The 14,085-nt window shown below is 38.5% G+C and overlaps 1 protein-coding gene across 1 annotated transcript in view; it reads right to left on the minus strand.

Annotated features, from left to right (window-relative positions):
- Window positions 1-14,085, minus strand: part of CNTNAP5 (contactin associated protein-like 5) — a 951,880-nt gene that overhangs the window by 123,105 nt on the left and 814,690 nt on the right. Inside the window, exon 19 of the mRNA XM_011983413.1 lies at window positions 5,140-5,364. Within this exon, the coding sequence (XP_011838803.1) occupies window positions 5,140-5,364 (225 nt within the window). The remainder of the gene's footprint in view (window positions 1-5,139; window positions 5,365-14,085) is intronic.

Consider the following 14,085-nt stretch of genomic DNA (forward strand, 5'->3'; position numbering starts at 1 on the left):
AGAAGATGATGGAAGAATAGAAACAGAAATTGATCATGACGCATATGTAGATTTCAACTGCAATGTGAATAAAAAGGAGAAAACGAGGAAAAATCAAATAAATATCTGTATTTTTGTGAAAAATATAATGTCTGCTGGAGAACACTAATTTATCTTTCATGACCAACTCAAGCGTCACCCTCTCTAGGAAGCCTTTTCTGACCTTCTCTCCCAGAGATAATTGATCATCTTTAACTCACTCTACCTAGAACAGACTTCTACCTAGCATCTATGACATTCGGTTGTTTTTATTTATGTTTCTGTCCCATAACTAGATTTCTTTCTTTTTTTTTTTTTTTTTTGTTTTTGAGATGGAGTCTTGCTCTGTCGCCCAGGCTGGAGTGCAGTGGTGCGATCTCGGCTCACTGCAAGCTACACCTCCCGGGTTCACCCCATTCTCCTGCCTCAGCCTCCCGAGTAGCTGGGACTACAGGCGCCCGCCACCTCGCCTGGCTAGTTTTTTGTATTTTTAGTACAGACGGGGTTTCACCGTGTTAGCCAGGATGGTCTCGACTCCTGACCTCGTGATCTGCCCGCCTGGGCCTCCCAAAGTGCTGGGATTACAGGCGTGAGTCATCGCGCCCGGCCAACTAGATGTCTTAAAGCCAGGGAAGGGTCCTTTCTGTCTGTCTTTGTCTCTCCAGTACATGAGCTAGTATGTGCCACTTGGTAGGTGTTCCATGGATATTTTCTGAGTTGCAAATTTGAAAGAAAAATCCCCACTACTGTGGAGAAGGCAAAACCATCACACAATACAATTCTGTGAAGGTCCTGTGTATCTTTAGAATGAGCTCATCTCCCTTTCTGGACCCCTTTCCTCTCTTCAAGACCCCTTCTCCTCCAACTGTCCAGACTCAAGAGAAGTTGTCTGTGGCCAAAGCCCCAGGTTATGGAACTAAAACCGCCTTCTCTTTCCTAACAACTCTGACCTCAAAATGTCTCTCTTTCTGCCTCTGTTCTTCCATTACAGAATTTAAAATTATTCCTTTTTATTTAGGAAGAAGTACCTGTTTTCCTTTGAAAACACAGCAGCAGTTTAACCTGAATGAGTCTCTAGTTGGAGAAATTTCAAGAATAATGATAAAGGGCAAAGAAGAATTCCAACCCTGGAAAATCAAACCCCTGCCAGGGAGAGACTTATAACCATGGCTTTGAATCACATTGACCTTCTTTCCTCTGGCCTGTTCAACTATATTAAATGAATTTGCAAGCTGAGAATTGTGTGCAGTGTTTATGCAACTCATCCACCTTACTCCACCTGCTGACTTCTTAACCCAAGAGTGCTGAAGTTAGAGCCATTGTGCAAACCTGGAGGCGGATACTCGATTTTTTTTTTTTGGAGAAAGCAAAATGGGCTCCCTATAAGAGTGGCCCTCTCATCATAATTTCCACCAGATTCCCAAGGCTATCTTCAGTCACAAAGGCTAAGACAACTGGACTAACAGAAGACTCTTAACTCTTCTCAGGGAGGTTTGAATCAATGTTATCATAAAAGTTCTCACAGATAATAAATAACCTTCCCCTGTAAACCCCGTGGTTTTCCGATTTTTTCACAATCTCTAATAATCTTTAACTCTCAATAGTATTTTCGCAGGTATAGGTTTTCATGACAGTGTATCAAAATAACATTAAAATATTCCCAGTTCTTTATCATGCAATGCCCACCCCCATGATTCTCTGGTAATTAGGTCAATGGCCTAATGGAACAAACATACTGGGAACAAGCTGTAAGAATATCGATTCTTTATTCCTCAAAGCAACATTTCAAAGTCTGCAAATGAAGCCTTAACAGAAAGAAATATTAATGTAAGACTAGACAAGAAGGGAATAAAGAATCACAAAATCTAAGACTTGGGAAGAAACTCAGATGTTATTATTTTTTTCCTGTTGTCCACTCCTGCGATAGTTATTATGGTTTCTCCAACAAATAGTCATGCATTTTCATTTGAGGACCTTCAACGGCAAAGAATTCACTACCACTGAAGGTATTTTGTTCTACTGTTATGATCCCTGAATTTCTAGAAGATTCATGTTAAAATTTAGTCAAAATCTCCCTTCTAGTTAGATTGCTTTAGAAATCTGGGTAACACGATTGCCTCCTCTATCTAGATTGCCTTTCAAAAAGTTAAAGGCAGATTTTTTAGTCTGTCATTCCTTATCGCCTTGAGACAGCACTTAGTCCTGCTTTTCTTTGCTTATCTTCACAGTTCCTGATACTGTGCAGTTTGACTAGTAATTACCCAGAGAGTTAATGAAAAAATGAATGACTGAGCACATATCTTAGTTGTATCTCTGCAGTATAAGGAGATGGCAAAAGATGCCCAGGATTCTAAACAGGGCATCTTTCCCACAACCTACTGCTGTGGGTTCCCTGGAGCAAGGTGTGGTGGGGGTGTTCTGAGCTGGAGTGGGGAAGGGGGACACTCTATTAATAACAATGTCCTGCACATCCATCTCCCATGAGTTAGCCTGAGCTAACTAAAATATATAAAACCTAAAATATATAAAACCAACCTGTACCTTGACCACTTTGGGCACACACTCTCAGGACCTCCTGAGGACTGTGTCACAGACCATGGTCACTCATATTTGGCTCAGGACTCATACCTGAACTTTCACACATGCCCTGAGACCTAAGCTTAAACAATCATACAAACAAGGCACAAGTACCTTCTTGACTCCTGCATGTAGCCAGGATTTTAAAACGTGCAGATGCCTATGGGATCAGGCAGCTTTTAATAGAGTAAGACTTCAGGATGTAAGAAGATAGGGGCAGGGAAGAATTCAAGAATGCTTTCTCAATTAAATAGATTCACATTATTTGAAACATTGTGCATTTTAAAAACACTCTTTGTTTAGCCCTGGTGGTTAAGAATACAGATTATGCCACCAGACTGAAGAAGGGAGGGTGAATCCAGCTCTGCTTCTTACTTGCTGTGAGATTTTGAAGTGCCTCAGTTTCTACAACAATAAATCAGTCAAGCAGGGTTGTGATGAGAAGTAAATGTTGTGTGGATTAATTAACATAGTGCTCAGTACAGAGTTATATGTGTGTGTGCAATTTGATACAATTATATTCATTATGCACTGTCTGTCTTCATGGCAGCTGTATGTCCCTAGGCATGGCCTGACAGGTACAATTGTGCCTATGGAACTATACCCAAAAGATGTTTTGGAAAAAATCTTGCATTGGTTGTAACCAACCATCTTACTATGGTCCAATGACATCATTAGAAGATGATATTATTTAGAATGAAGGCTGCTGGCTAACTATTGGGAATCCTGGATTCTGGTCCACACTGTGCCATAGATTACCTCGTTGGTATGTCCACCTGCTGAACTTCTCCATGCCTCAGTGTCCTCCATCAGCTTTATCACCCTCACAAAGCCCTGATGGGCAGAGTCTAAGATCTGCTGTGTTGATAGAATGGTCCTAATCATAATCACATGAAGGGCTATTGATAAACAGATCTAATTACCCAGGGTTTACCCATCTCTCTTGTGGGTTCTTGAATTCCAGATGGGCTTGGAATGAACATTGTCATCCTAGCCTCTATTTCTCTCTATTTTCCTTCCCTTCTATTTTTCTCTTAGAAAGAAGGACACTTGTTACATCATGTGGTCCATCGTCATAATTATTTCACTTCAGGCCTGATTCAGCATTTGATCATTTCTTTATGCCCACACATTATTCATGGCTTTTGATGTTGTAAATAGCTGGAAAGCAAGATGAATTAAAGCGGAATAAACCCAAGAAAAAACAAAGCAAGATAATCATTGAGAGTTTTCTCCAAAGGCCTCGAGAGGACTCTGTGTATGGGACACACTCCAGGCTTCCTTTCTGCTAAGTCCCACCACTGTCTGTGCAGAAACTCAGTGGCACGGCTTGGGCAGAATCTGCCAAGCCCCAGCCCCATCTCATGACAACAGCAGATGACAAAGAGAAGGAAGTTGTATTCTTAATCACAATACAGTGTTTTTTGAAATCATACTATTGTATGTTCTACCCCATAAGGTTTTCATCTAATAGTATTCCTGCCATGACTGTATCGAGAGTCATCCTTGCAGAGTGGAATTAAGCAGGATCAGAGGAAAATCTTAACTCATAGTAGCCATCCTAACTGCTGTCGTTCACCATTCCTTGCATGAAGTGTATTCCATCTTGCTTATCACTCTCAACTTCTCATCTTTCATTTTGTCCAAATTCTTTTCAAAATCTGATTCTCACCTACTACTTAAATTAATCATGGGCAATTTAGGTGCTAGAACCTATTAGATACCATGCAAATTGAAAAATGATCTCTTCCTCAGATACGATGATATTGAGCTTATCATTAGTTTTGAAGCTTAAATAATAAATAAAAAATTTTAAAAATTAATCGTTTATTTAGCATTAGGAAAAAAATGCCTTGTATTTTTGTGAATTTTGTATCAAGTTGGAGTAATTATTAAAAAGAGAGGAAGTGATAACATTTTGATTTATAAAACAATAGTATTATAGTTTTGTCAAATAAAATGCCCCAAATCTTTCTGTTTCAAAATAACAAATGCCACAGTTTGTCATTATCTTAAAAAAAAAAGCCTGAAAAAAAGAAATCTGATTCTCAGAAGCAAGCCAGCTATTCCCCAAGGTTATGACTTATATACTAACTACTTCTCTGTAAGACCTGGACAATCGCCTTCTATTAATACAGCCTGCAAGTATGCTCATTGTTTTAACAGTCCTCAGTAAAAAAGACTGCAGCATAGATGACAAAATATATGTGGCAAGTGTCCTTCTGAAATTCAGATATGCTTATGATCTTCTCCTTTGCACTTAATGGATTCCAGCACAGAATAAATAATAAAGAATTACTGCGATCCAGTTGAGGCGAATTAAAGTCAATGCATTTGAGACTTCAGCAGTGAATTGACACTGGCCCTGAATACCAATTGCAACTCATGAAGGTAAAGTATAATCAAGGATTTGTCTGGAAGTCTGGAAATAAGCTTCCCAGGTGGGACCAACTTGAGGTTGAAATTATGCATAGTTCTGGAGGGCACACACTGTCCCTCCAGCCTAGGCTGAGACTCCACTGAGCATCATGCCATCACACTCACCATTCTTGCAGAGCAGAACAGCCAGGAAGTCCTGAGAAGAAGAATTGACAAAGAGCAAAAGACTGGGTGTCTGGGCTGTCACAAAGCTAAATGCGATATTTTCCTTGGATGGAGCTGAATCTGTGTAAATAGCTGAGGATGACAGGCTTATATTCTTGGTCACAGGATAGGGTTCTTGAAACATGTAAGTAACCGATGTGCCAGCCTCAAAAACAGCAGAAACCTCTGCAAAATATAAGAGGGAAGAGTACACATTGAAATATTTAGGTCCATTGCTCATGCTAGCCATAACTGCTTTCTCTTGTTTCCTATGCACTGGGCACTGTGTGAGGAGTATTACATGCATCAGACAACATGTTCCCCACAATAATTTTGAAGCGGCAGAAGTCACTATACTTATTTACAAATGAAAAACTTAACGCTCTCATAGGTAACAAACCTTGAACAGGGTTGCAGAACCAGGAAAGAAAGCTCAGGTGTGCCTCCTGTGGTTTAATTCCAGCTCTACATACATCTGCAAAATAATGACCATGTGCCAGGCTAATTTCCTGAGAAGCAAAGATAACATGTCCCTGCTTCCAGCATAATGCATGGAGAAATATACTGGAACCATCTTACTCCCAAAACTGAGAACTTGACAGTTTTAGTTTGTGTTCTTCTTCTGGTATCTCAGGGACATTGTGGATGGTCTCTCAATACGGAGCAAGACATTCGGGTGAACAGCAGAAATTCTCTATGATGTTGGGTAAAGTGTGAAGAACAATGAAAACAGCAAAAAATAAACTTATGGAAAAAGTAGAAAAGGCATAGGTATCCAACTCTTAAACTCACTTTTTTAGATGTGTAGGCATTGGTACTCAGTTCCAAAATATAGCCAAGACTTGGGTAAATAGGCTTTCCTATGGGAAACAATCCCTCTAGCATAACACACTGAATGGAGACCTGCCACCACCAGGAAGAAATATCAGATCTAGAAGCTGATAAAATTCATTTAGCGGGATCTGTAAATCACCCAACCTCCTTGAAGAATGCTCTAGCACACCAACTGTTACCATGTTAGTGTAGTGGAACTAGCACTGAGCAAGTCAGCACTGGATATGGAGTCTCACTTGATTTCATCCCGACCATGTGGTCCCAGGCAAGATAATGAACTCTATGGAGAATGTTTTCTTATCTGGTGAATGGGAATCATAACACCTACCTCATCAGTATTTCTCTGATGTATGCGAGCTGATGTATGTAAAGCACTTAAGAGAGTTGCCCAGTACAGTTTGAATTTACGGAGTGTTAGAAGAGAATTTAACCTGAAGCCACCCCAATAGACTCTATACAATATATTCATTTATTAACTGCTCATCTATCCAAATGCTGAGATGCTCTCCTTAGATCAAGGCTGCTCTTGAGTTCACTTTACATTTTATCTCTATACAGTAACAGAGTGTGTGGGGAAGGCTCTTTCACAGGGCAGCACACCTTAGATCAGGCAGCAAACCTCTGCCATAAAAACTGCACAGTAAACATGAACCCATATTGGCATGATTAATTTCCTTTTGTCCTAAATGGCATATGGAATGTTCTGAATTCCCCATGAAAGTCTCTGATTGAGTTGGTGGCACCTAGAATATAATGATACCTGGCTGTTGCTTCCTAATTCTATTGCAAATGTGTTCCACCTTGTGAAAATTCTATAACAGTCTGTTACAGTGCATATTAAAGTTGCATATTTATGCATATTGCCTAGCAGATTGGGAATACTAGTTCGTTTATACTAAAGGTTCAGTGAAAGCATTTTGCATTTATCATACAGGTTACAACCTTGGTACTCCTGATTATAAAAATACGCAGCAGACATCTGTGACAGTGAGAATTCTGGTGATCATCAGCTTGATTCAAGAATTTTCCTTGAGTAAATTTTCTCAGGGATATTTGGTCTGCATTTTGAGCAATGGCCTCTTAGTTAACAAAATAAAGGACTCTAATTTGATATTTGTGTGTCTGCTTAAACAGAAGTAAAATTCAGAGCATTCTGTTAGGAATAGCATAAATATAGATATAGGCATATACAGGATGTTACTTTTCTCTTTATACTTAAGACAATAAATTAAAAATGAAAAGCATTTTGTAATTAGGGATGTCAGACCAAATTTCTGTTGTCACTCTTCCTCCAGCCCCAGTTCTAATTATTTTTAATGTTTAAATATTGTCTGTTTTATCATAAAGCTAAATTCAGCAATACACCTGGACTCTATTATTCTTTCAGTTTCTTATACTTTATAATCTAAGAGTATAAGCTTCTGATCAGATGAATTGAGTTAGCTGAACATTTAAAACCACCGGCCAAAAAGGATAAAGACACTTAACTTGAAAGTGATTTCAAATGACCATGATGCTTCTCCAAGGCCACGGAGCCACTATCAACAACACCCCTTGAGCACCCGCTTGGTGGAAGAACCTATGCTAACTAGGTTCTGAGATGGTAAGACACACATTTTTTAAAAACTAACATCTGGAGAGGGTGTGGTGGCTCATGCCTGTAATCCCAGCACACTGGGAGGCCGTGGTTGGATCACCTGAGGTCAGGAGTTCGAGGCCAGCATGACCAACATGGCAAAACCCTGTCTCTACTAAAAATACAAAAATTAGCTGGGTGTGGTGGCAGGCTCTTGTAATCCCAGCTACTGGGGAGGCCAAGACAGGAGAATCGCTTGAACCCAAGAGGCAGAGATTGCAGTGAGCCGAGATTGCGCCACTGCACTCCAGCCAGGGTGACAGAGAGAGACTCTGTCAAACAAAACAAAACAAAACAACAAACCAAAACAAAACAAAACAAAAATACCAGTGGACCAATGGAAATTAACCTTGGGCTTGATGTGTTAGTGACAGAGACAATGTTTTCCAGAGCTGGATGTCTCTGAGAGAAGAGCCTCCTGAGACCTGCAAGGGGATCTCCATATCGACAGGGCATTGATGGGTGACACGAACTAGGAGGAGCTGGAAATGGGATGGTACTGGAGGGTGCGTCTCTGAGCTTCCATGGGGCCTGTAGACTTGGAGATAGAACCTGAATCTACCCATGTCCTGCAATCACAGAATCCCACTCGACCTCAAGTTACTCAAATATAAATCAGGATGAATTCAGTCTTGCGGGGGTGAAAGGATTGGAAGAAAGTACGTAAAAGCACAGCACATAGTAGGAACTCAGTGAACAGTAGCTGGTTTTAATAATAGTAGTATAATTAGATTTGGAATTAGAACAAACAGAAAGACCAGTCCTGGCTAATGAATAGTCTAGAAATTACCAGAAATCATCCAAGCTGTAATTAATTTAGATAAAATCAAACAAACTAAATAAAAATAAAACAATTGGAAATTTGAACACCGAGAAATTATTTCAAAAATTATTATAATTTTCTTATGATAATGATCCTGTGGCTATGTGTTCATCATGAGTGCTTATCTTTTAGCAATATATGATGTAATATTTATAGATGAAATAGTATTATATCTGGGATTTTCTTCAAAATAATAAAGGGGGAGGATAGGAGGTGAGTGTATCGATGAAATAAAAATGATCATGTGTTTGTAACTGTTGAAGTTAGATAAACAGTGAATGGGAATTTTTAAATTCTTCCCTGTCCTACAGCATATGTTTGCCATTTTTCCATAATAAAAAGTAAATAAATGGCATAAGTTGAAAGGAATATAAGTATTAAATGATTTCTGGACAGATTTTTGGCAATATGTAAAGACTACCCAAATGTACATACTTTTGTTTTTTCACTGAAATTCTGCTACTAAGAAAATAATCAATATATGTGTTTACCATAGCATTATTTACATACAAAATTTTAGATAATGAAAAATTTCAATCAATAAGAAGAGCCAGTATTTAGTGAGACTTTACACGCCATGGGCATGTGCTTTGTGGGGTGCTCATCGAATGTTAAACACGACTCCCTGTGAAAGAGTTCGGCACTTTCCACATCTCCTAGATGAGGAAACCAAGGAATCTTGACGTTAAAGTACACAACCAGTGTCACACAACGTGGACTGTAGACGAACCAGAACCTGAACTTGGGCAGGGGTGGTGCCAGAGCGCCATGATTTCTCTGTGAGCGGTAATGCTCTGGTAAAAGGATGGATAAGAAAAGGCAGTAACACCAGATGGAACATATTGCAGTCATTAAGACGAATGTTTACAAATACTGATGACTTACGTAGAAATGCTTTTGAAAGGAAATACAGAAAATCCAGAATATAAAATGTAATGGACAAAATTATCTTAGTTATATTAAGTGCAAGGGGAAAAAAACTAGAAGGAAGTACAAGTTCCCTATTAATGATTATTTCTGAGTATTAGATTGGGTTTTAACTTTTCTAGATTTCTAAATAAATTTTCAAACAAATTTTATAAATAATTATCTTACGTTTTAATTAGGAAGAAAAACATTTAAATTAAAACACTATGACAGTCATATCCAGGTTCTTTATTAATGGTGTATGTGTAGGGGGGATAAAAGAGCTAACGACAAACACACATCAACAAATGGTGTTGAGACAAGGATATATCCAAATGCAAAAGATTAAAGCTGGACCCTCTACCTCACAACAAATACGAAAATTCACTCATAATGCATCAAAGACCTAACTGTGAGAGGTAAAACTATAAAACTCTTAGGAGAAACCATAGGTATAAATCTTCATGATCTTGGATTAAGTAAGGGTTCCTTAGCTATGATCCTAAATATATAAGCAAAAAAGATAGGAGACTAGGGAAAATGAATTTGATCAGAATTTAAAACTTTAGTGTTTCAAAAGACACTATGAAGAAGACAAAATACAACCCATAGAACTGGAGAAAACATTTGCAAATTATATATCTCATAAGGGAATTATATTCCAAACATACAACAAATTATTACAACTGACTAGTAAAAAGAAGAAAAAATTTAAAATCTACAAAAGATGTTAGACATTTCTCCAAAAAATTGATGTATACAAATGGACAATAAGCGCAGGAAGAGATATCCAGTATCATTAGTCATTAGGGAATGCAAGTCAAAACCACAATGCAATAGCATTTCATATTCATTAGGATGTCTATTATCAAAAAGTCAGACAGTAAAAAGTGTTGGCAAGAAGGTGAAGAAATTGGAGCCCTCATTCACTGCCAGTGAGAATGCAAAATGGAGCAGCCGCTCTGAAAAAGTTTGGCAGTTCCTCAAAAAGATTAAACCTATAGTTACCGTATGACACAACAATCTCACTTCTAGGTATATTTCCAAGAGGATAGACAATATGTGTCTGCACAAAAATGTGTACATATTTATAGCAGTGTTATGTATAATAGCTAAATAAATGAAACCATCCCAACATTCATTAACTGATCATAGATGAATGAATAAACAAACTGTGGTGCTTTCACACTATGGAACACTCTTTGGCAATTAAAAATGAATAAAGTAATGATGAATGTTATAACATGGATGAACTGGGAGAATACTATGTGAAGTAAAAGAAATCAGACACAAAAAGATCACATACTATATGATTCTATTTATATGAAAGGCTCAGGATGGGCAAATCTACAGGAAAAGAAAGTAGATTAGTAGTTTCCAGGGATACGGGAAGAGGTAACTGGGGAGTGACTGCTAATGACATGGAATTTCTTTTTGAGATGATGAAAATATTCTGAAACTGATGGTGGTGATCGTTATACAACTGTGTGACTATCCTAAACATCACTGAATTATACACCTTAAAAGGGTGGGTTTTATGATATATAAATTACATCTCAATAATAGAGAGAGAAAAAAATACACAAAACAAAAGCTGCATATTTGAAGCAATGGAATCCTATTACCATGTTCACATATAGAATGAAATTAGGGTCATAAAGAGAAAAAATGAAGCAAAGACAAGCTAGATGGACCTCCTGACATTTAGCAAGTTAGTACAACTTTATGAACCCCTAATAAGTCAAATTTAGATGTTAATACCTGCTCTATTTGTTTGGATGAGGAATATATGTTGCAGTTAATGACTAGTTTATTTTTTATGATGATTACTTCTTCGTACTATTATGAGAAACGGAAAAATGGCCAATGAAACATAGTTCTGACCTAGGAATTGATAATGAAAAAAAAGTCCCCAATTCTATACAAGATATATTCAGTATTTACACACCATCTCCTTGAAATATACAGTGCCATAGTAAGTAGCATGGAAGGCTGCACCAGTCGCCCAACAGACCACCCTCTGTTCAGAACCATCTTGTAGCCTCTGGCTCCCCATTTCAGTTCCGGCCACATTCCCCAGAGGCAGTTGGCAGGGCTCAAAGATGTGACTAAAAAGGCCATCTTACATACATTGTGAGGACTAAATATAGAGGGAATCATTTTCTTAGAAATATCAGAAAGAATGAACAGTTTGGAAATAGTAAACTACAATGCACATGAAAAGGCTAGGTACACATTTGCCTGTGTAACTTGTAGATCATAATTAAAAGTGGGAGGGAGCACAGAGATGTTGCAGCATGTGCAGGGAAAAGATCCAGGGCCGAGGACGGAAGAAAATTAATAGGAATGGTTTTGGAGAAAGGAGACAACAACAACAAAAGAGAAATTAGGCACATTTAGAACAATATGATCCAAAAGATCTTTGAATAATGTCCCCAGAGAAACACAAAGAGGTCTCCTGTTCATGTTCTTCCAAACAAAAGTCTTGGGTAGAGATGCTGAGAAGAACACTTGTGCGTCTCAGTGCCTGGGTCTCATGGTATTTATTGTTTGTGCTCCTCCTAGTGTGTGGGATGGCTTTAAGAGGAGCATTCACACTTCTCAGGGGAAGTTGTTCGGACACCTCCAGCAGTGTGAATACCTAACAGCACTTCGCTTGTTTAGTTCATAATATGAGCCCCTGGAATGGAACCTGTTTTATTTTAAGTTTCCATGCAGTTAGCCCTAAAATTTTTACCATTAATTTTCTTCCAAGAAACATAACATGCTCTTTGGCAAGAATAAGTAAGTAATTCAAACTAATCGAGGAGAAGGCCCCTGTACGAATGAACGGAGGGCTTAAACTATAGTATCCTTCAAAGAAAAACAGTGAGTGCTTTCTTTCCCTTTTGTTTCTAAGTTCCAACAGTAGTAAGCTGGACTAAATAAACCATTGTTTTGTAAAGGTGCTTCGAAGATGTGCTTTAATGAATTGAGAAAAATTATTTATAATTGCTATGATTGTTTGTTTGTAAATGGTGTCTCAAAGTGGTTCAACCATTTTATTTGAATAATTTAAATGCTGCTCTTGAAATATTGTTTACATTGTTTACTAAACAAACGTTTCTCCATCAATTAAATAAACTTTTAAATATTGCAAAAATTGAGAGTACACCAAATATTTCTTATGTTTGAAAAATACTACGTATTCATACTGAATATTGAGATTTTCTAATTTCTTGAGGTATCTTGAATTTATCTAGAGAATTTACACAATGATCCTCATTCCTTGTCCAAGCTGTATGTCCATGATTATTAATTCGTGTCAATGTAATGAATTCATGAGATTGTGAAGGGGTACACAAAAAGCCCTGGAGCAGAAATGTTGACTTTCATGTGTGTTTCAGTCCCAGCCCACCAATGAACTGAATATGAGCCTTCAGACAGGGCTTTTAAAGCCTCAGACATTCGCTCAAATCACCTGCAGAATAGAGAGATTTCACCAAATACATGGTGCTGTGTTTACTAATTTACTGATACTCTCTTTGTTGTAAAAATAATTTAAGATGGCTTAAGTATCTCTAAGGCTCCCCCAGGGCTAGATTCTACAATCCTTTGATTACATTTGCAGACAGAGGGATTGGAAGTGGACATATTAATGTGTTCACTAACAATCTAGCTAACAACAGAAATATGAGTCCACCTCTCTCCCTGCTCAACCGGCTTTTTGGCCACGGGCAGGGTGTTTTCCTGTAATTATCCATCCAGTTCAGTTGCATTGCCAGTGAACACACGCAATATCAACAAGTATACGCAATTATGTTGAGGAACTATGCAGACTCTTCAAACAGAGGGAGAGTAGATGATAGAGACTGTCTCAGAGTGTGAGTATCACATGGCCTGATCATAGCATGTAGGTGATATAGCACTGCACTCAGGAGAAAGGGAGCGCCTAAGGTACCTTTTTTGCAAAAGGGCCCTTCATAAGGTGAGTTGGTGCAATCGCATAGGTAGCCATTGTGCTTCTCCACACACTTGCCCCCGTTGTGGCAGATGCTGCCGTAGCTGCTGCAGTGACCCGGGCAGCCTGGCCTGACTCCAGATGTGACCTTTGCCCTCTCTTCCAGGTCCAGTTTCTGTCCATTCAAGTGTAAGGAGCGAATGCATCCTAGGAAGCCTTTCTGTCTGGATGACGTTCCCCCTAAGAGGTTAAATAAAAGGAAACAAATGTAAGGTATTATAGGGCTCAATACATTTAGGTTTAATGTTGGCATAGGTAAGAGTTAAGTAGTCCTCTGTTGTCATGCAGGGCTAAATTGATTTTTTATTAAAGTTTCCAGTGAGAGTTGGAATTCCAAAGAGCTTCAAAAAAAAAATGCATGTCCTAGAAACATGGGTGGAGCTAGAGGCCACTATCTTTAGCAAACTAAGGCAGGAACAGAAAATCAAATACCCCATAGTCTCATTTACAAGTAGGAGGCAAATGATGAGAAAACTTGGACGCAGAGGGGAGCAACAGACACTGGGTCCTACTTGAGGGTGTCGGGTGGGAGGAGAGAGAAAATCAAAGAAATATAACCATTGGGTACTAAGCTTAGTACCTGGGTGACAAAATAATCTATACAACAAATCCCCATTACACAAGTTTACCTATATAATAAACCTGCAAATCTACCCCTGAACCTAAAATAAAAGTTAAGAAAAAAATACACATCCTTCTAGGCTGGGA

This window comes from Mandrillus leucophaeus, unplaced genomic scaffold (genome assembly GCF_000951045.1).
Source record: "Mandrillus leucophaeus isolate KB7577 unplaced genomic scaffold, Mleu.le_1.0 Scaffold25, whole genome shotgun sequence".
NCBI lineage: Eukaryota > Metazoa > Chordata > Mammalia > Primates > Cercopithecidae > Mandrillus > Mandrillus leucophaeus.